Raw genomic sequence first — 26,792 nt, forward strand, 5'->3', positions numbered from 1 at the left:
GAAGTATGTACGCTCTGATCGCATCGTCTCGACCTCGGTGGATGGACGAATTGGCGGGTGGGAGGCGCGGATCGGCGAGGAGGGAGTTCAAACGTTCACCGCCCTGGTCTCAGGGATTAGCCAACAGTTGAGCGCGAGTGCCTCGTCGGAGTTGGCATAGACTTGACCTACTCGGGTGCCTGCATCCTCGGTCGAAGCCCAATAACGAATGGCGGCAGCCGCGAGCGGGCGCTCGACACCCGAACGTTGTTCTGCATCGCTTCGGACGCTGGAGCTACGTTCTCGGTGCGCAGGACGCATCCCATCGAGCACCATCCGTCGATGTTGATGCGCTTCCCCGGCAAAAGCGTACAGGCAGATGAGCGCCCCACCAGAGCTGGAGAGAACCCTGGCCTGCGCGCGGCCCCACTGCTCTCCCGTCCGAGGCCTCACGCCGCGCCCGCCTCCTCCCCCGCAACGCCTGTCGTGCTCCCCGCCCTGCCCCCAGTCCCGGGTCCGCCAAGACCGTAGACGAGCCCGAGCGCGACGCGCGCGGCCGCCCGCCGCCGCTCGTCCTCGTCGTCCATGCCCGCGATCTCGTCCTTCATGCCCTGCAGCACGCTGAACACGCGCGAGAGGTCGAGCGCCGCGAACGACTCCTCGCCGTCGTCCGTGTCGAGGGAGAGGTCCGCCGCCGCGTCTGCGTCCGCCGCCGTCGGTGAGCGCGGCTCCGGCGCGCGAGCGGCAGGCGCAGACGTCGAGGCGAGGGGGGTGGGGTCGTCCGGGGCGGGCGCGAACGCCCCTGCGCCAAAGAGCCGGCGCGAGGTCTCGAAGATCTCCGCGCGGCTGGGGAGGTCGGGGTCCCCGCCCTCGTTCAGCGCGTCGTCGTCGCTGTCGTCGTCGTCGCCCAGCACGCCGTACGCCCCGCTCGTGGCGCTCATGCTGTCGTTCCCCCCGAAGTCGGACACGGACCCGAGCGAGCGGTACGACGCCCCGGTGTGCATCGGCGTCAGCCGACCGACGTCGTACCGGACTTCGAGCAAGCGGTCCGCGTCGTGCGTGGGTAGGATGTAGGGGCCCGCGGCGACGAAGTCGGCAAAGTCGTCGTCGAAGCCGTGCTCCGTCTCCGCGTCCGAGCCGTCGTCCGAGCCCACGCGGGGGGAGGGCGCGGGGAGGTGGATGTCGGGGAACGTCGCGTCGCGTGGGGTGTGCGCCGCGGACGGGGGCGCGAGCATGTCTTCCCAGCCGTCCGCAGCGGACACGGGCGCGGTCGCGACCCACGTCCGCGCCTCCTCGTCCGCCGCGGCCTCCTTTCTCTGCTGCTGCTCCTCGTGCTCATTCTCTTGCGCCTTGGCCTTCTCGTCTCGCCCGAACTTGCGCCCCGCGCCCGCCTCCTCGTCCTCCAGCCACCGCTCGAGCTCCTCCATCTCGCGCTGCATCCGGCTCTTGCGCTTCGCCGCGCCCGCCGCGCCCGCCGCGACCGCCTCGTCCAGGTCCGGACCGACGCCAGGGGGAGCGCGAGGCACGTCGGGGATGAGCGCGCGTAGGCCGTCGTCGGCCTCCTCCTCGAGAGCCCAGCCGATGAGGTCGCGCGCCCGCGACTTGCGCTGGCGCGTCGCCGCGGACTGCACTAGCGAGGGCCACATGATCGTGCTCAGCGCGTCGATCACGCGCGGGAGGCCGGGGATGCCTGTCGGGAGAGTCGTGTGATGAGTCGAGGGTCGCCTTGGGCTCAAGATGGGAATGTGGAGGGGAGAACCAGAGAGAGCGACAGAGAGAGAGACGCACCTGAGTCCTCGTCATCCGAGTGCCGGTCCTCGTCCTGCGTCGGTCGCCGCCACGCCCGCTCGCCCTCGACGAACTCGAAGCCGTGCTCCGACATGAACTCGTCCAGCCCGTCCTCGTCCTCGTTCGTGCCCGGTGGCGGGTCCGCCGCATCGCCGACGCCAAAGCGGACGGCGAGCGCGACCTCGGGGTCGTAGGCCCGGATCTTGTTCGCAATGGCCGGGATGTGCTCTCTGTACGGCTGGCCCCCAAGGCGCGTGAGCGTCGACCGTCGGCCAACACCATCTCCGCAGGGCGCAACGGCGCAGGACTCACCTCGCTGGCGCCCCATACGTAGATGACGGCGGGGACGCCGACCGCGTGCAGCGCCCGGAACCGGTCGACGTCGTGCGTCTCGAAGTGCACCTCCGCGGTGTAGTACCGGTTCGCGATCGTCCACGGGATGCTCGTGCTGCTGCCCGCCGCGAGCGGGTCGGGCGAGGTGGAGACCGACGTCTGCTCCCGTCCCGTCGGTGCCGCGTCTGCCTCGGCCTCAGTCTCCTTGCCTTTGCCGTCACCGAAGGAGCCGGTGCGGGCGAGCGCGGCGGAGAGCGCCTGGACACCTGTGCATCATTCGGGGCGTGCGCGCGGGACAGGCGGGAGGGTGGGGCCTACGTTGCACGAACTGGTGCGCGCGCGCGGCGGACGGCGAGACGGCGAGGATGCGGCAGCCTGCGGAGTCGGACATGGACATGGGTCGCGGTCAGATCTGGTGTAGTGCTAGTGGTGGGTGGTAGTTGTCTCCTCCTGCTCTAAGTGCGGGGTGCTGGCTGATGTCGACTCAGGCTTGATCGACGGGAGATCTGGTGCACAGAGCGAGCGGGGAGGGTCTGGGGATGGAGGCCGAGCTGGCAGCGTCGTGGATGCGGGTCAGCACGCCGAGCGCGCTGCGCACGGCTCGTCTGCTCGCGCTCAGGAGCCGTCTCGTAAGCGCCTGCGACTTGCTCTTGTCCACGACACTAGTGGAGTTCCCGTGTCGTCCCATAGCCCTTCGCCAGCGGTTTGCGGGTATCTTTGTCAGTGGAGCATATGGCTTCTGCGTCTGGAGATGCTGCGAACTGTCAAGATGGCTGTGGGCCGAGAGTACTTGTGCCCCCTTGGCGAGTGGCAGGTCCAGGTAAGTAGGATCCATCCTTATCTACGGGTTCAGAAGAACGACTAACGTTGCAGGTACACCAACGGCCTTCCATTCCAGGTGGCTGCTCCAACCTCCGACACTAAGTTGCCGAAGACGTGGAGAAGCGGCGAACGATTGTCGGCATGTTCTCGAGCTCGCTGTCCTCAAACTTCTAGCCAGGGGAGCAAGACCGAGGTTGAACGTTTGAACGTTGATCCAAGGCCCCCGCAAAACTTCCTCGTTCGAAGCAGCACATTGACGGGCTGCTTATCCTCCCAGATGGACGCCCCCCTCGCTGGATTTGACCAGGCGGCCGTTTGGGGTGTCTCTCTGCGGACGCGTCCGGGACCCACGTCCACGTTGAACCGGGTGGCGGTCGAGGCAAGTTTGCAGGTACTTACGGACGCGCAGCAGCACGGACGGGCGGACACCCCCGCTTATCAAACACCTCCGCGTCGACACGCCGTCGCGCTCTTCCAACTCCGTACACGGTACCGGCCATATCCCATTCCACACGCATCTCACGACCGCCCACGCAAGGGCGGCACGGTGCCGTGCCGCCCTGTCTGCACAGAGGCGGAGAACTCTGTCCGGCACTTCCTCCTCGAGTCCCGTGCTTTTGAGCCATGCCGCGCAGCCCACTTTGCAGATATCTCTCGGCCGCAACAGGCATACCCTCAAGAAGCTCCTGGAGACGCCGGAGGGCTCTACTTATCCCGCTATTTGGCACCCCTGGACCCTCTTCCCGTCGCTCTCGAGGCAGTGAAGGCAACGAAGTCACGGGGCTGATCCCGCCGGGCTCGTATGGTAAGTTACCTTGGGCCTGAGCTCCCCTGCTCCCCTCTCCCCCATTCGTCGCTTCCGCGTCCGACTCCCCAGCTCTCCCGCCCCGTTTCCATACACGCTATCTTTTTCTCCTGTTTCATGCTCTCGCTCTCGGACTCCTCTCTCAACCGTACATATCGCGTTCACAATACCTACTGTACTACACAGGGCTCCCTCGTGGACGTCAAAAGAGGACGACAAAAATGGGCAGAAGCACAGCCTCGCACCGGACTGGTCGATATCACCGTCTCTAGGCTCGCCACCACCATCCACCGACGTCGCTCATGACAGTCACGTCCACTGCCCCCGTAAGTGGCCAGCAAAGCGGTCCCCATTGTCCCGCTGAGCAATGTGAGGCCGACAAGTTGCTCGTCGAGCCGTAATGCCGCCATGTCCCCCACGCGACCGAATGAAGAGCTTGACAGTGAACAGTCCTCGGTGAGTAGTCCCACTCCAGTTCCCTCAATACGCGCATGTTTAATATCTATGGCCACCTCGCGAACCGCCGAGCCACCGAGCAGAGCACCGTTGAAGTTCCAGGACGACGCCCCATCACACGCCCGTCGCGTTACCCTCTCCCCTCACATCATCGGAGGTCTCGTGGCTGCGGTGCGGCAACGGGGACGCGCGGGATGAGCTGCGCATCTGACGCCTCCAGAATTTCTCTGGAGGTCCGGGCTCTCGGGCGCCGTCTATCGCAGGTACTGCAGAACGTCCTCGGGCATCTCCCGGCGATCCGCGAGCGGGGTTCTGCCCGGGGGGCGGATGGTTCGACCGACAAGGCGAGGGAAGGCAGGCCATGCTCGCACGTAGGATAGGGGTGACGCGATGGAATACGACGAACCGAACGTGGTGCGCCAAGAACTCGTCGGTGGTAACGTCCTTTTCAGTCATAGTGGCGCGGCCGCTTATCCGGTGAGGAACATAACGCGATACTCATGAGTCTTGATAATGGGCTTAGCAGGCACCACCTAGTTAGTTCTTTATATTCGGGGCAGTGCTGCAAGGCGATGTATATGGATGATCTGGGATCTTTGCGTCGACGTTGCAGCTTCGACATACACTGTTTTTGCAAGCATTTTCCAATGGAGGTATGTCACTCAGTCCTCGTGCACCCTCGTACGTCGCCAGTACTCCATCATCTGATCTGGACGGTTTTGGGTTCTTTCCCGCGTTACTCCTGCCCATATTCTTTCCGCAGGCTCTCCGCACGGCTGGCCGCCACACCGTTTTTCGCCTTCGCCACCGCCTGGACCCGTCTATGCACGCGTCTGGGCTCGGTATTGCCACTCTGCCTTCGTACCGGTCCGCACGTAGTCCTCGTCCCGGCCGCCGCCACCCTCGCTCATATCCTGTCGGTCATTCGTCGATATGTAGTGTTCGGACATAGCACGCATACGGCCTTCCCGGCCCGGTCCCGACCATGCCGTCATCGTCCCGACGCGCCCGTCCGTGTGCGCAGCCGCTGGCGGCGCCCGTGTCCCAACTGGTGTCGTGTCCGCACACCTGCAGGTATCACCACAGCCTCCGTCTCCGTGCTTGCCGCCGTTCATTACACGTGAATCCGTGACTGGGGAGTCGAGCCGTGAGTGGGCCAGAGGCGGAGTCCTGGGTCCACCGGTTTAGATCTAGATCGTGAGTCGAGCGACAAACAACTGTGAAGGCGCGTCGCAGATGACATTTTGACTAAGAAAATTAGTTAGGATAACAAGGCCTAGAGGCCTGAGAGTTGAGGGCGCCTAGGGAGATAAGATGCATGATGCATGGTGGAGAGAGAGCGAAACACGCGCACGATTCGTCTCGCCCACCGCGTTTGCGGAACCGCTAGGCTCGATCAACCATCCCCTTGGTATGAGCAGGTACCAAGGGGATGGATGATCGAGCCTATGGGCGCCGTATGTATGTGCATTGTGAGATTGACCACTTCTGCACATGGTGCTTCTCTGATACGTCTGCTCCTTCAAATTGCTTGAACTCAGATCAAGGCTGTTCCGCGCACGCGGCGAAGTTTGCTTGTGGTACTCAGCCGGCCTTACCCCTCCGCGCGCAATGTGACAATGCTAACCGTACTCCTGCTCCTCTCAGAGTGTTTACGATTGTTCCCTCGTGACAGGCAACCGCAGCGCCACTACCGAGGACGCCACTCGACGGGGCCACCCTGGGTCTCTCTGATAGACTCGGCCTTCCTAAAAAAACAATGTGTTCCTCTGCGGTACATCTAAACACCCATCTTTAGGAGAGTACGCAGAGCCTCCTCCGCCCTTATGCCTTCCGTCGCCGTCGCCACGTCCGTGCTCTCTCTTTTGCCCCCCTGCACACACGTCCTTGTTTCTCACTCCTACTCCCTCCCTTTCCAGCTATGGCCCTATCTTTACTGGCGTCGTCTTCAACATTCTCTTGTATGGAATAATGGTCACCCAGACATACATTTACTTCACCACCTTCAAACAGTACGCCCATACTCATTCCTTCTACTACTCTTCTCATCCACGCCCAGAGACCGCACCTGGATAAAGGCGTTCGTGAGTGTTCTCGTTCTTTCATGTTCAACCACTCGCTAAATCGACCGGTTGTGACAGGTCGGCCTTCTTTTTCTCTGTGACACCGTGAACTCCGCCTTCGACATCGCATTTCTTTACATCGCGCTCATCAACAACTTCGGTGGGCTCCAAACTCCCAACGCGTTCCATCCCGTCGCTTACGCCGGATTTCCCAGGTAATGTTTCGGCGCTCACGACAGCATCTTGGGGTACGTACTACTACCGTCCAAGTTCTGTACCGCCCTGTGCTCATGAATATCGTCGTAGTTTTCGCCACAGGTCAGTCTGTGGAAATACCGGTCACAGTGTGCCACATCTGATTGCGCTGCTTCTGCGTTGCACAGACGCCGTAATGACAGTACGTGATCCGCGGTTGTTCCCTCGGCTCCGCTTAATGTCACTGGGCCACCAGGCCATCATCGGGAGCCTCGTACAACTGTTCTTCGCGTGGCGTGTCAAGGTTCTCACGAACAACACCCTCGCCGTGGTTGTCATCACCGGGTGTGCCATAATTTCGCTACGCAAGTGCCGCTCCTCAGCTGCGACCCGTCTTGCGCTGATGGTTTGTTTGTTTACCAGTCGGAGGAACAGGAACCACGATCGCCACCCGCATGATACCCGAGTTCGTCCAGTTCCAGAGGTTCAAAGTGATCGTCATCATCTGGCTGGTCTCCTCCGCCATGGCCGATTGCCTGATCACGTTCGTTCTGGTTCGGTATCTGGTGAGCGTCGACCCTGACTCGTCCATAAACATGCTTTTTCATCGCCGCACGTTGTAGCGTGGCCACAAGACCGGTTTCGGCCAGACGGACGACTTCGTGGACAAGATCATTCGAAGTAAGCGCACCGCACTGGCCCGACGCCCCCATAACGGGCCGCAGGACTGACGGGGATGCGATCCGCACAGTCACTGTCCAAACGGGCCTCATCACGGCCGTCTGGGCCATCGTCGACCTAGTCGTGTACTTGGTCAACGTGAGTGTTGACAGAGCCGCCGCGTGTTTCGTTGAACGCTCGGTACCGCTGACACCGCGTCCCACCCCTGGCAGCCTACAGGCCTCCACCTGATGTTCAACCTCCCGCTCGCGAAGCTCTACACCAACACGCTCATGTCCACCCTCAACTCCCGCGCCGGATGGAAGTACGGCTCGAACAGCAGCGGCCCCACCACGGGCGAGTCCGTCAACCGCCGGAACTTTGGCGTCCGCACCGGCGAGGTGAGCGAAATGGTGAGCGTCGCCGCCCCGTTTGATCCCCAATGCGCGCGGATGGAGGCTGACGGGGCCCGCCGCCACCACCGCCGGCCAGACCCCCAGTCAGGTGTACGTCGACGTGGAGTCGCACGAAATGGTGGACGTCGCGGACGCGAAGGGCATGTACCCCCCGGAGCCCGCGCTGAATACGCACGATTACACCAAGGTGGTGCTAAGCGCCGACGCCGCGCACTGACGGCGATCGCAGTGTCTGTACCCGGGTGATCGTTGCTGCCAGCAGCGCACAGAGTGCACGTCTGGGGCACACTCGTATACTGTACTATGATGCACACGTCTTTTTTTTCCTATTGTATCGATGGCTGGACGATTTGGCTTGCGGAAGGGCCGCCCAGGAGGATCGGCAGAGAGGGAGTTCATCAGTAGCGGGGATTGAACGTCCCAGTGAAACGTGGTGGTGGGGTGTAGTATAGAGCGGCTGGGATGATACAAGTCCTTTTTGTCCATAACGCGGATAGGTCCAGGTGAAGGTACTAGTATATGCGCGGCGGTGTCTTCTTGTCCATTAGGCCAAGTACAGTCGATCCATGTGCCGCTCCAGGGAGGGAAGTTGTGCGAGTGGCTTTGATCAACCAACGTTCCCCTGGTCTCGCCCCTCCTGACTCGTTTGAGGGCAGCGAGCTCGAGAGGATGCCGGCGATCGTTCGCCGCTTCTCCACGTCCTCGGCGGCGACCCAGCCTCGTCGCCGGAGGTCAGTGCCGCAGCCGCATGGAATGGAAAACCATCGGTGTACCTACAACGTTAGCTGTTTCTCTAGACCCATAGATGTGTGTGATGGGCCTGCTTACTTGGATTTTCCACTCCCCACTGCCCCACACAACGCTCGCGGAGAGCGATGGGACGACATGGGAACTGGACAAGAACGAATTACGGGCGCTTAATACACGGCTCCTGTGAGCCGGGTGTGTACTCGGCGTGTTGACCTGGGTCCACGACGCAGTCGCCAGCTCTCTCCCCGCTCGCTCTGTGCACCAGATTTCCCGCTCATCAGGCCCGATTGAACGTCAGCCAACACCCGCACCCCGCACCCCGAGCAGGAGGACGACTTCCGCCCTCCGCTACACCAGATCTAACCGCAGCCCATGTCCGACCCCTCAGGCTGCCGCATCCTCGTCGTCTCGCCCTCCGCTGCGCGCGCGCACCAGTTCGTGCAACGCAGGCCCCGCCCTCCCACCTGTCCCGTGCGCACAGGCCCAAATGACGCACAGGTGTCCAGGCGCTCTCCGCCGCGCTCGCACCGGTTCCTTCGGTGACGGGCAAGGGCAAGATAGCTAAGGAGGCCGAGGCAGACGCGGCCGCGGCGGGGCAGGAGCAGTACGAGCATTCCGTGGACGTTTGCGAACCGGTACTACGCGCATACACCGTCGAGGCCCACTTCGAGATGCACGACGTCGACTGCTTCCGCGCTCTGCACGCCGGCAAGGTGAGTCCTGTGCCCTCGTCTCCCGTGCTGGTCTTGCCCTCCGTACGCCGCGGGTCCGTGTCCACCGCGGTCGCGCGGGCCCCATCCGATCCGCATTGCTCGCGATCTCCCGACCCTTGCGGCTCGCATGAGTGGATGACTTCCAGCTTCGGAGACAACGAACATTCGAACCTCGCACCGTACGCCGTCAGACGCGGTTTCGACAGAACCGCAGCAGCAGCCTCCGCATCCACCTGTGCGCCGCCGCGTCTTCTCCCTCGTCTTTCTGTCCGGATCCGCCGCCAAGAAACCCACGCAAACGTTCCCTCACCTCTCCAAGTCAGTGTGGAATCGCGTGGAAGCTGGAACACGTAGGCCCCGCATGACCAACCCAAACCGCACGGTGCACGCGTTTTTTACGTCCATACACCGCACATAAGAGCCTCTGTCTTGCGCGCGCGACCGCCGGGTGATATTCCCCATCCGTCGCAGCCCGCCCCGCGCCGCTCGTCAATCGCCCCGCGCGCCGATCGGCCGTGGTCCCGTGCCACTACGGCGTCAACCGAACGCGGGATAGCCGCCGTCCCGTTCCGATTACTGAACGTACTTAGCACTACGCGTGTAGTTAACGAGCTCTGGCACGAATCCATCATCATCATCATCAGCCCCGCGCGCCGATCGACGTTCGCATGGTGCCATCTGGCGTCGCGGAAATGGCGGCCGGGCCATATTTTTCGGCCCCGCCGTCGCGTCGGAATATTGATCCTGGCCGTCGCCGGAGGCCAAGTCGTCCGAGCACCACACGCTCCGCCCCCGAGTCCGTCCGTGTTTCGGCTAACTGGCTGGCCGCCCCTCGCGGACGAGGGGAGAATGCGGGTCTGGTTCCGGCGGGTCCCCGGGTACGGAAGGAGGAGCAATCGAGTCTAGCCAGAGATTGACCGCTCGCCCATGATATCATACTATGCGCAAACTCGAACCAAGGTCGTTCCGCTCACATAGCAAAGTTTGCTTGAGCTCTTCAGCCGGCCTCCTTCCCTCCTCCGTGCCTGTGAAACTGTCTATGGACAACACTTGCCACGATTACGCCCTTTCGAGTGCACTTAACGGCCGCTCATCACACTGCCGCTCGTCTTGCCAGTGTCCCCTCATAAGCAGCGCCACCGAGGAAGAGCGCCCAGCTGTCGGTCCGACTAAAGCGACTCCTCCTTCAAGAGGGGCTACCCTGACAAGACTTCCGAAAATTATGTGTTCCCCTGCGGTATATCTATACACCGATCTTCAGGAGAGTACGCCGAACCTCCGCCCCCATCATGCCTTCCGTCGCCGTCGCCACGTCCGTGCTCTCTTTTGCCCCCCTGCACACACGTCCTTGTTTCTCACTCCTACTCCCTCCCTTTCCAGCTATGGCCCTATCTTTATTGGCGTCATCTTCAACACTCTCCTATACGGCATAATGATCACCCAGACATACATTTACTTCACCACCTTCAAACAGTACGTCCATACTCACTCCTTTTACTACTCTTCTCATCCGAGCCCAGGGACCGCACCTGGATGAAGGCGTACGTGAGTGTTCTCGCTGTTTCATGTTCAACCGCTCGCTAAATCGACCGGTTGTGACAGGTCGGCCTTCTTTTTCTCTGCGACACTGTGAACTCCGCCTTCGACATCGCCTTTCTTTACATCGCGCTCATCAACAACTTCGGTGAGCTCCGAACTCCCGGCGCGTTCCATCCCGTTGCTCACGTCGGATATCCTGCCAGGTAATATTGCGGCGCTCACGACAGCATCTTGGGGTGCGTACTACTGTCCAAGTTCTGTACCGGCTCTGTGCTCATGGTGTTCGTTGTAGTTTTCGCCACACGTCAGTATTCGAAAATACCGGTCACGGCGTGCCACATCTGATTGCACTGCCGCTGCGTTTCACAGACGCTGCAATAGTGCTGTGTCACATACAGAAGTGTTACATACATCCTCTATATAACACGTTATATGACTGTAAGTAACTAACATAACATGAGAGGGTCCAGGACCCCATGTCAGATAGTGTTATTTTCGGGAAAATACCTTCATTCATGTCCCTTTGTATGGCTTATGCTCCTTGGCGTGTTTCCCCAGTCAGAAAGGCAACGAAACTGGGATAACGCAGTCCGCAGGTCCGCGCACCTAGGGACACGCGCTTATCAGAGGCGCCGAGTCCTCTTCGCTCTTGATTGGCACTTAGAGATCGTAGGCTTAGTTCCTAAGCTCCAGAAACTTCATAGGCGTGTAGAAGATGTAATTGGGTACACATAGACACCCATGATCTGCACCGTGTAGGTCAAAGTAAATGATGCTATGGCCGCTGGTATCAGGATTCAGGTAGGCTGAGCCTCATGCCAGTTCTCGTGCCGTTCCCACCGTGTGCGTGCTGTCGGAGGGGGTATAGCTGCGCAAAACTGCCCTCTCTTCATCTGCAACCCCCATCTCCCTCGATATCATCCCCCAAAGCTGCGTTGTGAGTCGATACAGCAACCCAGACCTGTACAATTTCGACGGGACGTCCCAGGTTGACACGACCATTGCGAACGATCCGTAGCACTGAGGTCCCGTTCGCCACCCGCACTTCAATCTGTTGGGCCGTCGTCGACTATGTCAAGCTCGACAGCACTACCCTTTCCAAGCTCCCCATAGATAGGTAAGTCATCTTTGGGTTCTGCGGACCACTGCTGGATAACATGTCGGACGTTGAGGACAAACCTTGTGGTGTTGACGACCTCTAGTTGCACAGATAACACACCCGCACCTTCCTAACACGCTCTTTTGCATTGATAACATGTTTATAGCACGTCATGTGACATATGTTATATACATGTTAATAACACTTGGTTGTTACATGACATCGGGGCCCCTCCTTCGAAAATAACATGACAAACCTATATGACAATCTAACACAGCGCTACGCTGCAATGACAGTGAGTGGTCCGCGATTGTCCTTTTTATCTCGTGATGTTCATCCGAGCGCTTCTTCCGCGCAGGCCATCATCGGGAGTCTTGTGCAACTGTTCTTCGCGTGGCGTGTCAAGGTCCTCACGAACAGCACGCTCGCCGTGGTCTTCATCACCGCGTGTGCGATAGTCTCGCTCCGTAAGTGCCGTTCCTCTGCGACCCGTCTAGCGCTAACAGTGGTTTGTTTGATTGCCAGTCGGAGGAATGGGAACCGCGATCGCCACCCACATGATGCCCGAGTTCGCTCAGCTCCGGAGGTTCAAAGTGATCGTCATCATCTGGCTGGTTTCCTCCGCCATGGCCGATTGCCTGATCACGTTCGTTCTGGTTCGGTATCTGGTGAGCGTCGGACCTGCCGGCCCGCAATCATGCGTTTTCATCGCTGCACGTTGTAGCGTGGCCACAAGACCGGTTTCGGCCAGACAAATGACTTCTTGAACAAGATCATTCGAAGTGAGCGCACCGCACTGGTCCGACGCCCCCATGACGGGTCGCAGGACTGACGAAGATGCGATCCGCACAGTCACCGTTCAAACGGGCCTCATCACAGCCCTCTGCGCGATCATCGACCTGGTCACGTTCTTGCTCAGCGTGAGTGCTAACAGTCCTGCTGCATGTTTTTTGTTCCTGAATGCTCGGTGCCGCTCACACCGCGTCTCACCCCCGGCAGTCGACAGGCATCCACCTGACCTTCAACCTCGCGCTCTCGAAGCTCTACACGAACTCGCTCATGTCCACCCTCAACTCCCGCGCCGGATGGAGCTACGGCTCGCACTTGAACAGCGGGCACGGCACGGGCGAGTCCGGCAACCGCCGCAACTTTAGCGTCCGCACCGGCGAGGTGAAGATGGTGAGCGTCGCCGTCCTGTTCGACCCTGAACGCGCGCGGACGGAGACTGACGAGGTCTCCCGCCGGCCCCCAGGCCCCCGGCCAGGTGTACGTCGACGTGGAGTCCCACCAGATGGTGGACGTCACCGACGCGAAGGGCATCTACCCCCCGGTGCCCGCGCTGAACCTGCACGATTACACCAAGAAGTCGGTGGTTCTGAGCGCCGGAACGGTGGAGTGACGGCGATCGTAGTGTCTGTGCATACCCGGGTGGTCGTGGTTGACGCGCACCCAGCAGCGCACACACTGTATGTCCGGGGCACACTTGTATACTTGTACTATGATGTACACGTCCCAGTTGTTCCTATTGCATCTTCTCACCCCCGATGGCTGCGGAAGGGCTGCCCCAGGAGGATCGGCGGTGAGGGAGTTCACCGGTAGTAGGGATTGGATACTGGAACTCCTTGCCTTGTCGGAGTTGGCACAAAGCACATACTCGGGTGTCTGCATCCTCGGTCGAAGCCCATGAGCGAACGGCAGAGCGGCCTGAGAGCCGTGCCTTGAGAGCAGCGAGTGAGCGTTTGACAGCCTGATGCTATATTCCATTGTTCCAGACGTTCTTGCCGGAGCCCCGTGCGCACGGCGCATCTCAGCGCATACCATCCGTCGACGTCAATGCGCTTCTACGGCAGAACTATACGGACAGAGCGTGCCTTGGCCGACGTCCGTGGCCGCGGTCCCCGTGGTCTCCCGTCTGAGCTCTCACGTCGCGCCCGCCTCCTCCGCCGCAACACCTGGCGTGCTCCCCGCCCTGCCCCCGGTCCCGGTTCCGCCGAGGCCGTAGACGAGCCCGAGCGCGACGCGCGCCGCCGCCCGTCGCCGCTCGTCCTCGTTGTCCATGCCCGCGATCTCGTCCTTCATGCCCTGCAGCGCACTGAACACGCGCGAAAGGTCGAACACCGCGGACGACTCCTCGCCGTCGTCCGTGTCGAGCGAGAGGTCCGCCGCCGCGTCTGCGTCTGCGTCTGCGTCTGTCGTCGTAGATGGCCGCGGCTCCGCTGGGCGGGCGGCGGGCGCAGACGTCGAGGCGAGGAGGGCGGGCGCGAACGCCGCCGCGCCGAAGAGCCGGTGCGAGGTCTCGAGGATCTCCGCGCGGCTGGGGAGGTCGGGGTCCCCGCCCTCATTCAGTGCATCATCGTCTTCGTCGTCTTCGTCGTCGCCCAGCGCGCCGTACGCTCCGCTCGTGGCGCTCATGCTGTCGTTCCCCTCCCCCAAGTCGGACACGGACCCGAGCGAGCGGTACGACGCCCCGGTGTGCATCGGTGTCAGCCGGCCGACGTCGTACCTGACCTCGAGCAGGCGGTCCCCGCCATGCGCGGGTGGGGGCATGTGCGGGCCCGCGGAGACGAAGTCGGCAAAGTCGTCGTCGAAGCCGTGCTCGGTATCCGCGTCTGAGTCGTCGTCCGAGCCCGTGCGCGGGGAGGGCGAGGGGAGATGGATGTCGGGGAACGCCGCGTCGCGCGGGGTGTGCGCCGCTGACGGGGGCGCGAGCATGTCCTCCCAGCCGTCCGCAGCGGACATGGGCGCGCTCACGACCCACGTCCGCGCGTCTGCGTCGGCCGCGGCCTCGTACTTTTGCTGCTGCTCCTCGTGCTCATCCTCTTGCGCCTTGGCCTTCTCGTCTCGCCCGAACTTGCGCCCCGCCCCCGCCTCCTCGTCCTCCAGCCAGCGCTCAAGCTCCTCCATCTCGCGCTGCATCCGGCTCTTGCGCTTCGCCGCGTCCGCCTCGGCCGCCTTGTCTGCGTCCGGAACAGCGCCAAGGGGGTCGCGCGGCACGTCGGGGATGAGTGCGCGGAGGCCGTCATCAGCCTCCTCTTCGAGCGCCCAGCCGATGAGGTCGCGCGCCCGCGACTTGCGCTGGCGCGTCGCCGCGGACTGCACGAGCGAGGGCCACATGATCGTGCTCAGCGCGTCGATCACGCGCGGGAGGCCGGGGATGCCTATGGCGCGAGTCGTGTGATGAGCCGAGGGTTGCCTTGGGCTCGAGACGGGAATGGGACGGGGAGAACCACAGAGGGAGAGAGAGAGAGAGACGCACCCGAGTCCTCGTCGTCCGAGTGCCGGTCCTCATCCTGCGTCGGCCGCCGCCACGCCCGCTCGCCCTCGACGAACTCGAAGCCGTGCTCCGACAGGAACTCGTCCAGCCCGTCCTCGTCCTCGTTCGTGCCCGGTGGCGGGTCCGCCGCATCGCCGACGCCAAAGCGGACGGCGAGCGCGACCTCGGGGTCGTAGGCCCGGATCTTGTTCGCAATGGCCGGGATGTGCTCTCTGTACGGCTGGCCCCCAAGGCGCGTGAGCGTCGACCGTCGGCCAACACCATCTCCGCAGGGCGCAACGGCGCAGGACTCACCTCGCTGGCGCCCCATACGTAGATGACGGCGGGGACGCCGACCGCGTGCAGCGCACGGAACCGGTCCACGTCGTGCGTCTCGAAGTGGACCTCGGCGGTGTAGTACCGGTTCGCGATCGTCCATGGGATGCTCGTGCTGCTGCCCGCCGCGAGCGGGTCGCGCGAGGTGGACACCGACGTCTGCTCCTGCCCTGCCTGCCCTGCGTGTGTCTCCGAGTCGGCTTCGGTCTCCTTGCCTTTGCCGTCACCGAAGGAGCCGGTGCGGGCGAGCGCGGCGGAGAGCGCCTGGACACCTGTGCGTCATTCGGGGCGTGCGCGCGGGACAGGCGGGAGGGTGGGGCCTACGTTGCACGAACTGGTGCGCGCGCGCGGCGGAGGGCGAGACGACGAGGATGCGGCAGCCTGCAGAGTCGGACATGGGTCGCGGTCTGATCGGTGTAGTACTAGTGGTGGGTGGTAGTTGTCTCCTCCTGCTCGCGGAGCAGGATGCTAGCTGATGTCGATTGGGGTTGATCTACGGGAAATCTGGTGCGTAGAGTGAGTGGGGAGGGTCTGGGGATGGAGGCCGAGCTGGCAGCGTCGTGGATTCGGTAAGCACGCCGAGCGAGCGCACGGCTCGGCGCACTGGAGTCTGGAGCCGTCTCATAAGCGCCCGCGATTCGTTCGACGTCGACTTGTCCATCTCCCGTGTTATCCCATCGCTCTCGGAGACCGTTCTGCGGGTATCTCCACCAGCAGGGCATATTGCTTCTGCGTCTGGCGATTCTGCTTATCATCAAGGTGGTTGCCGGTCGAGAGTCTGCCCCTTGGCGAGTGGCAGGTCCAGGTAAGCTGAGGGCTCATCCTTAGTTTCGGGTTCAGAACAGCCAACGTTGCAGGTACACGAATGATTTTTTGTGGTTGCTACAATCTCCGACGCCAGGTCTCCGAGGACGTGGAGAAGGGGCGAACGATCTTCGGCATCTTCTCGAGCTCGCTGCACTCAAACTTCTAGCCAAGGGAGCAAGACCAAGGTTGAACGTTTGAACGTTGATCAAAGGCATCCCTTCCTGGAGCAGCACATGGACGGACTGCTTAGGCTCCCAGATGGACGCGAAGACACCGCCGCGCACAGTAATGCCCCTCATCTGGGCTTTCCCGGTCATCGACGACGAGGACTCAGCCTGTTCAAGAAGGAGAGCGTGCAAGTGCAAGCCGAGTGCGCGCAGCTGAGGCAACAACTTGAAGAGGCACGTCGCTTGTGGCTCGGCCATGCTGTAGCCCCCTCCCTGCAGAGTCTCACCTGCTGCTACTGGTGACTCTATCACGCTCGATGGGGTGCAGACCGAGATGCACGCACTCAACACTCAGGTCAAAGCTTGCACGGGCAACCTTAGGCGGCTGCGGTCGTACTCCCGCTGGAGGAGGCGGACGAGTGCGACGATGAGGAAGAGGACGAAACAGGACGCGTAATATGACTGCGAGCTAGCCCGGGACGTACAGTATGTGTGCTGCTGGGAGTGCGTCACCGGGGCGTGCAGAGTCTACATTACAACTCTATAAACGACGATCACCCGGGCATGCGCAGACACTACGAGTGCGCGGTCCCGGCGCTCAGCACCACCGACCTCTTCGTGTAATCGTGCGGGCACAGCGCGGGCTCCGGTGGGTACACGCCCTTGGCGTCGGCGCCGTCCACCATCTCGTGCGACTCCACGTCGATGTACACCTGGCTCGGGGTCTGCACCGCCGGCGGGCCCCGTCAGTCTACGTTCGACAGGTTCCAAACGGGGACGGCGGCTCACTATTTGGCTTCCCTCGCCGTTCCGGCGGTTGCTGAAGTTCGAGCCCGTGATGGGCCCGCTGCTGTTCGAGCCGTACTTCCATCCGGAGCGGGAGTTGAGGCTCGACATGAGCGAGTTGGTGTAGAGCTTCGAGAGCGAGAGGTTGAAGATCAGGTGGACACCTGTAGGCTGCCGGGCGTGGGACGCGGTGTAAGCGGCGGCGAGCATTCCACAGCAAACATGCAGCAGTTCTGGTGACACTTACACTCGCCAAGAATACGACCAGGTCGACGATGGCCCAGACGGCTGTGATGAGGCCTGTTTGAGCGGTTACTATGCAGATCGTATTCACGTAAGTCCTGCGAGTCGTGATGGGGGCGTCGGGCCAGTGCGGTGAGCTTACATCGAATGGTCTTGTTCACGAAGTCGTCTGTTGGGCCAAATCCAGTCTTGTGGCGGCGCTAGGACGTGCCGCGATGAAGACATATGCTTGTGGGCGAGACAGGTTCGACGCTCACCAGGTACCCAACCAGAACGAACGTGATCAAGCAATCGGCCACGGCGGAGGCAATCAGCCAGAAGAATACGATGATTTTGAACCTCCGGAACTCAACGAACTCGGGCATCATACGGGTGGCGATCGAGGTTCCTATCCCGCCGACTGGTAATCCGACCATCAGCGTCCGACCAGTGGCACACGAACTCCGGCACTTACGAAGCTGAGTGATGGAGCACGCGACAATGACGACTACGGCAAGGGTGTTGTTCGTGAGGACCTTGACGCGCCACGCGAAGAACAGTTGCACAAGACTCCCGATGATGGCCTGCGCGGAAGCAGCGCTCGGATGAACATCGCGAGACAAAAGGGACAATCACGAATCACGTACTGTCAGCATCAGGAAAAACCCAAATCCCTATTGAGAGGTAAAGTATTGGTAAGCCGATATACGCCACAATACTGCCGCTGTTCCAACTCACCGCAGTTTACCGATATTATCGCCTTTCTTCTGGTCGCTTATGGGGTGGATGAGGTATAATTTGACATTATTGAGTGAGTGTAGTGGATATCTGTACATGTAGTTAGACAATAATGATATTTTCGGCTGGATCCCGACGAGTAGTGGCGATAGTGTATGACTTGCAGCTGCTCACGCGTCGGCGCACATAGATTGAACACACAGAGAGCAGTCATTGCTTCGTGATGTAAGCACTACAACAATGTACAGATCCCCACATCTCATGATACTGGTTTGTCAACGAAAACTGACCTGATTGTGCACCCAATCTCGACATCCCTGTCACATATCTCTTAAATGCTGCTTGCGTTGTGCGACGAACACGATTTCGGGCTGGGCGCGGTGGATATCACTGAGGCGGGGAAGTTGCAGCTCGACAAGTAGACGTACCAGTGCGAGTCGGGCGCGTACTACATAGCTCGGCGAGTCGGGCGCGGTCATCGCGACGTTGCTCGTGGAGTGTGTGCGGCGTGTGTGCGTGGCCCTATCTGAAAACGACGTGAACACAGGAGACGATGACGCGCCCGCGCGCGGGCTGGGAGAGGAGGACGAAGAGGGCGACGAACCAGGGCGAATGCGCTGCCAACTTACCAGGAAGAATATGGGCGCGCCCGCGACGAATGCTGCTATGAGGTGCAGCTTTGGCTGCAAGAGCGCCGTATGGTTGTACTGTGCGTCGCGGTCGGGGGGCGGCCCGACGGGTCGTTGTGCGAGGACGCGTGCGGGCCGTACATCGTGCCGTCGGGGATGACCGCGCTCGAGCGAGTTAAGACCATTGCGCCACGCCCGACGACGACCAGATCGAGGTGGAAGCAGCCATCGCGCTCGCCACAGAAGTCGCGCCGGACCTTCGCGGTCTCTTCATGGCCATAGTACGGATCCCGGACTCCCAGTCAATGGCGGGAAGGTGGGAGGTTGAGGATATGGAGAAAGCACAAGGAAGAGGCACAATAACTCACGACCGCTTCGTGCGAGCTCGAGCCCGAGGGCCGGAAAGCCGCAGCTTCGGCAGCTTCTCGAATGATGAGGGGTGGCGAGCAGTGGAGGGACCAGAGACGGCAGTCATGGGGAGGCGGAAGGGGCCCGAGACGAAGCGTGCTGGTGCTTGTGCCAGTCGAAGTGCGCAATGGCGCGTGGAGGCTTGATGGAGAGGAATAGTGGTATGCCGGGGACGAGAAGACGACGTGGACTTGAGCAATTCTCATATCCAGAAAAGGAGGGTGCTGCGCAAGGGAGACTGGACGGAAGTTCGGACAGCATCTCGACCTATCTCGAGAGTCGCGCGCGGTGAATGGCAGGACGCGATCACGGGACAAGGTCGGCCACACTAGCGCCCATTCCCGACGCGCGACGCGTGTCCCCCGCTCCGTGCTGGCAGCTGTCCACCCTTGTCCACCACCACCTTCGACCTCCATCTTGCCCACCTCACCAGCCACACCCTAGTTCACACCCTCTTTCTTTTCCTCCACGGCCTTAAGGACGAAAATGAGTCCCGGAGCTCTTTCTTCGCCGTCGCGCGCCCCCCGCAGGTACGTCCCGCGCTTCCGTGGGCTTCCTTACTACTTAGGCCACTAATCTGCGTCTCGTTCGCGCTACCGTCGACGTCCACCCCCTCCGCCTGAGGTCAACGAGTCTTCGACGGCGGCGGTCCATCCGTCGATCTTGGGAATCTGTGACTCGTGAGTGCCCCTGTCGCAATCTCCCGCCCGTGCCCCCGTTCACCGCGATGTACCCCCGTTACATTTGGACAGCACACCAGCGGTGTGTGTCCGCATTCGTCTCGCGGTTGTTTCGTGCCCGGAAAATGCCCAGAAGGGCAGGGCTCGCTCTGTATCGAAGAGTGCAACGGATGGATCGAGGCGCGATGGTTGCGGTGCGTCCCCGCCAATTTCCGTCTTGAACAAGGATGACGAAATGCACGACCTGGACGACGACGCACACGGCGAGCCCGACGAACCTGGTCATGGTCATCGAGTGGATGTGGTCTGGGATTACAAGCATCTTCATCACCGGTGAGGCAGCGTACTTCCCTCCGTCCCCTCTGTTTTGCCGACCCTTTTTCTCCCCCCGTGCATGCCCTGACGTACGCACAGAGCCCCGCGTGATACACGCTGGCCTGGCGCAAGTACGCGCCCCGTGGCCATGTCCGCCCCCGGAACGTCCTTGTCATCCCCATACACGTCTACGTCCCGACAGCGGGTGGCGTTGACAGCGGCACCAACGTCCTCCCCATCGTCTTCCCCGAGTACGTCGTCAGCGAGCGGTCGGCGCCTTGTGGCATGTGAGCGTGAGTGCACACACGGTCCCGCTCGAGTGCACGTTTGTCGTCTTCAAGGTCGACGGCTCGCCAGCTGCTGCCCCTGGCACGCGGGTGTGGTGCGCTTGATGTGGTCCCCGAGAGGACCGGCGGATGGACAGTGCGCGAAAGGCTTGAGAGGGCCGCCCTTGAGCGTGCACGTTGGTCGCGGCGGCGACGGGCACGAGTGCTCGTCTGTGATGCGAGCAGCGTGCACACTGTATCTGTGCGCGCGCAACCGGCCACCTCACGCAGAGGCCTGTTAGTACGAAGCTTCTTCGTCTTCATATACATTCTCCCCGTGCACGCATTCTCGGCCCCACATTTCTCCCTCTCTATCCGCGCACCTACAGTACCATTTACATTGCGTCACCATCGCTTGTTGATATGTCCATCTATGTCGCTGTAGCTAGATCATAGTCTTGTCTGCATCCGATACAGAATCAATGTTCATGGTTGCGCTACATTGTATGGGTGATGAGTGCTACCACTCAATATCTGGTGCTTGAATCAGTGATCTACGGACATGAGTGAGACTAAATATGCCTGGTGAGGGCCTGCTCTCGCAACTAACTCTTCCTTCTCCATGTAATGGTCTCTCATTAGCAGAGGGGTAAGCGAAAAATAATACTTATGAATAACACAATAATCGGGCTCATTAGCCCTCACAAGCCTCAGTAATGTCTCATTATGGATTTGGGTTTTTCCTGATGAGCGCAGCGTCTGTGCATCGCAGGAGCAGCACGGTCAGAGGTGGCACACCGTGATTGGGGTTTCCAAATACCGACTTGTGGCAAAAACTACGAGAATATTCGTGAGCACAGAGCCGGTACAGAACTTGGACTGTAGTACGCACCCCAAGTTGCTGTCGTGAGCGCCGCAACATTGCCTGGGATATCCGGCGTGAGGAACGGGATGGAACGCTCTGGGAGGGCAGAACTCACCGAAGTTGTTGATGAGCGTGATGTAAAGAAAGGTGAGGTCGAATGCGCTGTTCACGGTATCACAGAGAAAAAGAAGGCCGACCTGTCACAATCGGCCTAGTCGGAGAGCGGCTGAAGATGAAAGAACGAGAACACTCACCAGCGCCTTCATCCATGTGCGGTCTCTGGGCTCGAATGAAAAGAGCGGTAGTAGAGGGAGCGAATAAAAACGTACCGTTTAAAGGTGGTGAAGTAAATGTATGTCTGGGTGATCATTATGCCGTATAGGAGAATGTTGAAGGACACGCCAATAAGGATAGGGCCATAGCTGAAAAGGGAGGAAGCAGAGGTGAGAAACAAGGTCGCAGCATGTGCAGGAGGGAAACATAGAATACGGACGTGTGGGAGGCGGCGGAAGGCATGATGGCGGCGGAGGCTCCGCGCACTCTCCTGAAGATGGGTGTGTAAATATACCACAGGGGAACACATTGTTTTGGGAAGGCTTGTCGGGGTAGCCCCTCATAGCTTGAGTGGGCAACTTAGCAAACCTCGCGACGTGAGCGGAACGGCCCTGGTTTGAGTCTGAGCAGAGCGTATCAGACCAGCAGTGCATCATATGGAGAAGCGGCCAATCGCCCACACGTACGGCTAGGCTCGATCATCCAGCCGCCTTCGTCATTTCTCCTTCCGTACCTGCGCGACCGCAGCCCGTCGGAACCGGGGCGCGTGTTCGCCCCTCGTCGCTCGATTTGGCCGCCAACGCCCTCGGGTCGGAGCGCGCGGGTTGGCCAGCGGGAGCGGAGCGTGCGGTGTTCGGATGACTCCAGGCTTGATCTCTGGCAATGGCCAGTCCTTTCCCGACGCGACGGGGCCGACAAACATGACCCGGATTGAAGCCGCCATTTTCGCGACACCCCCAGGCGAGCGTCGGTCGGAGCGCTTGGCGATCGACGAGTGGGGCGGGGCGGGGCGGGCTGCGACGGATGGGGAATGGCACCCTGGTGCGGGTCGTGGGACGGAAGCTCTCGTTTGAGGCGCATGGACGGAAGTCGTGCCCGGTACCTGCGCACCGGGTGTCTGCCATGCTGGTCGCGTGGGCTCTAGGTGTCCCAGCTTGCACGCGATTCCGCCTCGGTTGGCGAGGGAACGGCTAGGTGGGTGGCGTGGCCACGGATCCAGACAGAGAGACGAGGGGGTTTGAGAAGACGCGGCGGCGCATAGGGGAGGAGGAGGAGGAGGAGGAGGAGGAGGAGGAGGAGGAGGATGGTGAATTGAGCTCAACCAGCGGTGCGTCGACATCGCTGGAAGGCGGCTGCGGTTCTGTCGGGACAGGCACGGTGCCAATGTTCGTTGTCTCAAAAAGCTGCATGTCATCCACTCCCGCGAGCTGCAAGAATCTGGAGAGTGTGAGTTATGCGGATCAGTTATGTTGTGGGCGAGGAAGCAGGACGGAAAGCGCATATCGATGGGCGTGGCTGTTGCATCGTGTTTTCTGTGTAGCAGGGACGACATCGTACCCTGCACAGGTGCGCAATTTCTAGCAAAGGCGTGTGCCTTGATTGACAGCAAGTGACGCCCAGTTCGTCTGTGGGCGCAGTCTTGGAACGCTGCTGGACGCAGTGGAATGAACTGTCCGGCTTTAATTCGACTTAGCAAGCTCAACGACGACTGCGATTGTTGTAGAAGATGCCATCGTTCGTTGCGGCGACGAAGGTCGGTCGACCGCACTGCGCAGGAGTCGACCAGGATATTCCGATTGCAGTAGATCATAAACAGAATCTAGCAGACTAGGATCGTGAGTAACCAAACTGGTCCGACGCACAGTACGTACATACTCCGGCTTGGGCGGAGAAAGCCAAGCTGGCACGACGCAACTGGCAGCGAGCCGCGCGCGGGAAAATCAGCACAGCCATCGGCGTCTATCTACTCGACCCGTTCTCGGGCGGAGCGGCTAAGTTGTCGGCCTTTTGAGCATTCTATGCCTGTGTCTCCCTGACCTCCTGGACAAACTTATGCCGATAAAACTTCGATGTGCTTGTTTTCTTGTTGTCCTGAGAGGCCGTTTCCCGCGGTAGGCAGTTGTACGCCCTTTGCGGCCAACGTTCTCGGACCTTCGAGAATGCCCCATAGGGAGCTGCAGCAGTCCTTGACAGGCCTTCTTTGTTAACGACCGCGGGTCTACAACGGCAGCCACCATCTCCTGCTTGCTCTATTACCTTCTTGCCCCCCCCCGGCCCCTTCCTCCCTCCACGGCAGCTACGATGCCTCTAAACTACTCGAAATGGGACAAGCTCGAGGTGCGTACACTCGTCTTGTCGGTACACCTCAACCCAACGCCTGTCCAAGCTCTCGGACGATTCCGACATCGAAGGCCACCCGAACGTCGACAAGAAGTCCCTCGTCCGGTACGTCCCCATCTCTTCCCATACCCATGCCCGCATCCAACCCGATCCCCCAGATGGAAGCAGCGCGCGATCCACGAGCAGCGCGAGGAGCGCAAGCACAAGATCGCGCAGTACAAGGCCGACATCGCGTGCAACGACGTGCTCAAGCCGCGCATGCAGACGATCGCCGACGAGGTCGCCGCGCGCGGGCCCCCGCACTTCTCCGCGCTCGTGGAGAAGTTCCAGACGCGGCCGGACCCTGCCGCCCCGCCGACGAACGCGCCGAACCAGCCGACGTACGACGCGATGCTGCTGAACCTGATGTTGCAGGTGTGGGAGGCGGCGAAGGCGCGCGGGGTGGAGAAGGGGGACCCGAAGCTGGGCGAGGCGTTGGTCGCGGGCCTGCGCGAGCACCTCGTCAAGATCGAGGAGGCGAACGCGAAGCTGCGGGTGCAGCTGAAGAAGGAGGAGGACGAGCAGAACTCGAAGATCACGTCGGACGACATGCATGAGGGCTTTGACTCGACGGTGAGTGCGCTCGTTCGTTCGGATGCGGGGGGCTCTGGACACGAGCCGGTCGTTCCAGATCGTCGCGCCTCTCTCCACACCTGCACCCATCAAGAACGCGATTCCCTCGGACAAGCCGAAGAAGACCGTCACCGAGTTCGAGAATCTCAATCCGAAAAGCGCAGCGTCCGAGGCGTCGGCAGAAGAGGATGAGACAGACCTTCCGGAACTCACCCCATCACTAGCACAATTCTCCCTCATCCCCATCTTCCAGTATGATCAGGCATGGGAGTTCATCAAAGCCCACCGCGACGTCTACGTCCCCGGAGCGTCTGACGCACTGCTCGTTGCTGCGTTCCGGGCGCAGAGCGATGGCAAGAATAAGTACGCGAAACAGTGCGTGCACCACAGTCTACTGCTGCAGTATTGCGACAAACTTGGGAAGGACGGCCCGTCGGTGTTCTTCCGGAAGTAAGTTCTCCTACACCCACTATATGCGCCTCGACTGAGCCCGTGGCGTCGCACAGGATGGTTAACCGAGACGCTCGCGCGACGGGCCTGTTCGAGAAAGACGTGGAGGACACCTACGCACATCTTATCGAGCGCGTCCGGTTATCCAAGGAGGAAGAGCCTGCGGGCGGCGCGGAACAGATCCAGCTCGTCGCGGAGAACCCAGAAACGCAGATCTCGTTCAACGTCCCGCAGGGCCCGCCCCCCGAACAACTCGAGCTCGAGGGTCCCGGGTTCGAGAACGTGTCGGTGGAGGAGGTTCGGCAAGCGCTGCAAATGCGCTGGGACGTCTTCACCGGCTTCGACGAGAATTTGCAGGAGGCAATCAAGGCCGAGAGCCTCGAGAAGATAAACGTCGCTCTCGCGGCGATGCCAGTGGATCAGGCGGAGGAGACGGTGAAGCTGCTGGACATGGCGGGCATCCTCAGCTTCGCGGGCCCAGTGCGGGACGAGACGGGGCGCTCGAGTGTGGCGACGGAAGACGCCGAATACGACGCCGAGTACGAGGATGAGGAGGAGGAGGGGGAGGGCGGAAGCGCGGCCAAGGCGGATTGAGCGGCGTCCGCGGTCTAGGGTTGTGTTGGCGAGGAAGTCACCGGACGGTGTACGATACACTCACTCTTGTCTCGATTGCGCACACATGGCCGGGTCTCGACGGCTGCTCTCACGCGCTCGGCGCGTGCCAGGCCACCACATACTAAGCTTTCCAGCTTCGAACAGTCGCGCCGTATTCTTGCTGCGCGCGGTCTCGACTATTGAGCCGTTGGAGAGCCTGAAAGTGATTCATCCCCGCTGTTTGCGCGACGGCATCTCAACTCGAACACTCCGGGTCGGCCATGTCCGGGCTCTCACAAGGCAAGGAAGGACCTTGGGCCAGGTCGCAAGACTGAGTGGGCGTGGAAGGTTCAACGTTCAGCGCCGTCCTTCTGCGGTCCCTATGCGGCCCATGGGGCCGCCGCGCAGGTTACGACCTCCGCGAGCTCGACTTCGAAATATGTACAGGTGTCGATCTTTGGGCACATGCTGCACGTGCGTTCGGTAACCTGTCGCCCTCGACGTGCGGAATATTTGCTAACGTTATTTGGATTAGAAAGCTGGGAAGACCGGGACTCCGAGGGAGGTGAGTGATGGAGATCGAGCGGCTCGGAGATGCATCTCAGGCACGTCCTGCATCAGCCTTGCAGGGCTGCAGTGCGGGGCTGCATATCAGGTACCGGGCGGCTCGCAGGTGCCTTTCCACACCCCAGATATCATGCACCGCGTCTGGCCGCATTGTGCTGGGAGGACACGGTCTGACGTTGACAGACTGAGGGGATCTCTCCAGCGTTCGTCGCCGCCCGCGAGGACACAGCGCGCACACGCACTGCGCAGCGGCGGCAGTCGGCACCAGGCGCGAATGCTTCTCTTCAGTTCTCCGTTTCCACGGCACCTTCGTTTATGCAGATTCTGGATCTGGGCTCGCCGCACGACCTGCAGCGTTGGGTGGACCGTGGTCGTCCTCTCCTCTGTGCCGCCAGGCCGTCGGAGGCGCAACTGCCAAAACGGCCCGGGGGCGCGCAAATAATGGACCGGGAACCGTTTCCGGTCTAGGCTCGCGAGGGACGTGGAGGGCGTCCAATGCGCTCCAAGCTGCCATATGAACTTGGCAAGCCCTCATGGTCACTGTGTGTGCGGACAATGTGCGCGCCGTCGGTGTCTCTGATTTTGGCCGCTGTCGCGACCTGCGGGAAAATTCTTGGGGGAAGCTCGATACGTACGGCTACCGACTCGCTCCAGGCTTTCCGGAGAAGATGCGAGGATTCTGAAGGAAAGCGTGACCATGGTCTCACCCTCGCACTACCACCGCCGGCGCGCAACAGGCGCGGGGGAAAACAAGGCGGTCGACGGTCAGTTGCCTCCTTCTCGTCCCTCTGATTCCGCCCCTCGTCGCCCGCATCCTCACCCGCACCTCGCGCGGTGATCATCCTGCAGGGAGCGAGGGAGCCATCACATCGATTCCACACTAGTCCATCACCCCGACTGCCCGCACGATCACATCTCTAAGCCTGACGTCTGCCCCGCCCCGCGTCATACGACCCCAAAAGCCACGCCCTTCCGCTCCTCGGCTTTCTTCCGCCTTCTCTCGTCCACACAGCGCCCACGCTGTATGCCCCCTCTCCCTCCTCCTCCCGCCCGCCCATGACCCTCTGCTGCACATCGAGCAACCT

At 61.1% G+C, this 26,792-nt stretch overlaps 7 protein-coding genes across 7 annotated transcripts; 3 read left to right on the forward strand and 4 right to left on the reverse strand.

The window, feature by feature from the left end:
* Positions 1-428: 428 nt before the first annotated feature.
* BXZ73DRAFT_77369 (uncharacterized protein) lies at positions 429-2,497 on the reverse strand (the record flags this gene model as incomplete). Its single annotated transcript, XM_048022654.1, has 4 exons — positions 429-1,669; positions 1,768-2,005; positions 2,080-2,366; positions 2,419-2,497. 4 exons carry the CDS (start codon positions 2,495-2,497, stop codon positions 429-431), a joined length of 1,845 nt encoding a protein of 614 aa, XP_047878221.1.
* Positions 2,498-6,009: 3,512 nt separating this feature from the next.
* Positions 6,010-7,734, forward strand: BXZ73DRAFT_101173 (uncharacterized protein; the record flags this gene model as incomplete). Its single annotated transcript, XM_048014813.1, has 13 exons — positions 6,010-6,032; positions 6,103-6,195; positions 6,243-6,267; positions 6,325-6,406; positions 6,462-6,494; positions 6,553-6,564; positions 6,630-6,643; positions 6,698-6,788; positions 6,865-7,007; positions 7,065-7,122; positions 7,193-7,260; positions 7,335-7,502; positions 7,594-7,734. The coding sequence occupies 13 exons, from the start codon at positions 6,010-6,012 to the stop codon at positions 7,732-7,734; spliced, it is 951 nt and encodes a 316-aa protein (XP_047878222.1).
* Positions 7,735-10,202: 2,468 nt separating this feature from the next.
* On the forward strand, positions 10,203-13,017 carry BXZ73DRAFT_46508 (uncharacterized protein; the record flags this gene model as incomplete). Its single annotated transcript, XM_048019708.1, has 9 exons — positions 10,203-10,453; positions 10,501-10,525; positions 10,583-10,664; positions 11,915-12,085; positions 12,144-12,286; positions 12,343-12,400; positions 12,471-12,538; positions 12,618-12,809; positions 12,871-13,017. The coding sequence occupies 9 exons, from the start codon at positions 10,203-10,205 to the stop codon at positions 13,015-13,017; spliced, it is 1,137 nt and encodes a 378-aa protein (XP_047878223.1).
* A 521-nt stretch (positions 13,018-13,538) lies between these two features.
* Positions 13,539-15,604, reverse strand: BXZ73DRAFT_101176 (uncharacterized protein; the record flags this gene model as incomplete). Its single annotated transcript, XM_048014814.1, has 4 exons — positions 13,539-14,776; positions 14,875-15,112; positions 15,187-15,479; positions 15,532-15,604. The coding sequence occupies 4 exons, from the start codon at positions 15,602-15,604 to the stop codon at positions 13,539-13,541; spliced, it is 1,842 nt and encodes a 613-aa protein (XP_047878224.1).
* A 928-nt stretch (positions 15,605-16,532) lies between these two features.
* Positions 16,533-18,406, reverse strand: BXZ73DRAFT_77372 (uncharacterized protein; the record flags this gene model as incomplete). The annotated part of the gene is made up of 9 exons (XM_048022655.1): positions 16,533-16,650; positions 16,794-16,906; positions 16,971-17,138; positions 17,215-17,282; positions 17,353-17,410; positions 17,468-17,598; positions 17,665-17,773; positions 17,837-17,863; positions 18,356-18,406. The coding sequence occupies 9 exons, from the start codon at positions 18,404-18,406 to the stop codon at positions 16,533-16,535; spliced, it is 843 nt and encodes a 280-aa protein (XP_047878225.1).
* Positions 18,407-21,008: 2,602 nt separating this feature from the next.
* Positions 21,009-21,606, reverse strand: BXZ73DRAFT_101178 (uncharacterized protein; the record flags this gene model as incomplete). The annotated part of the gene is made up of 6 exons (XM_048014815.1): positions 21,009-21,061; positions 21,118-21,150; positions 21,206-21,287; positions 21,345-21,369; positions 21,420-21,512; positions 21,584-21,606. The coding sequence occupies 6 exons, from the start codon at positions 21,604-21,606 to the stop codon at positions 21,009-21,011; spliced, it is 309 nt and encodes a 102-aa protein (XP_047878226.1).
* Positions 21,607-23,445: 1,839 nt separating this feature from the next.
* Positions 23,446-25,140, forward strand: BXZ73DRAFT_46545 (Cdc37 N terminal kinase binding-domain-containing protein; the record flags this gene model as incomplete). Its single annotated transcript, XM_048019711.1, has 5 exons — positions 23,446-23,481; positions 23,531-23,589; positions 23,643-24,096; positions 24,155-24,546; positions 24,603-25,140. The coding sequence occupies 5 exons, from the start codon at positions 23,446-23,448 to the stop codon at positions 25,138-25,140; spliced, it is 1,479 nt and encodes a 492-aa protein (XP_047878227.1).
* Between the last annotated feature and the right edge of the window lie 1,652 nt (positions 25,141-26,792).

This window comes from Epithele typhae, assembly GCF_022376455.1.
Source record: "Epithele typhae strain CBS 203.58 chromosome Unknown BXZ73scaffold_22, whole genome shotgun sequence".
In the NCBI taxonomy this organism is placed as follows: Eukaryota; Fungi; Basidiomycota; class Agaricomycetes; order Polyporales; family Epitheliaceae; genus Epithele; species Epithele typhae.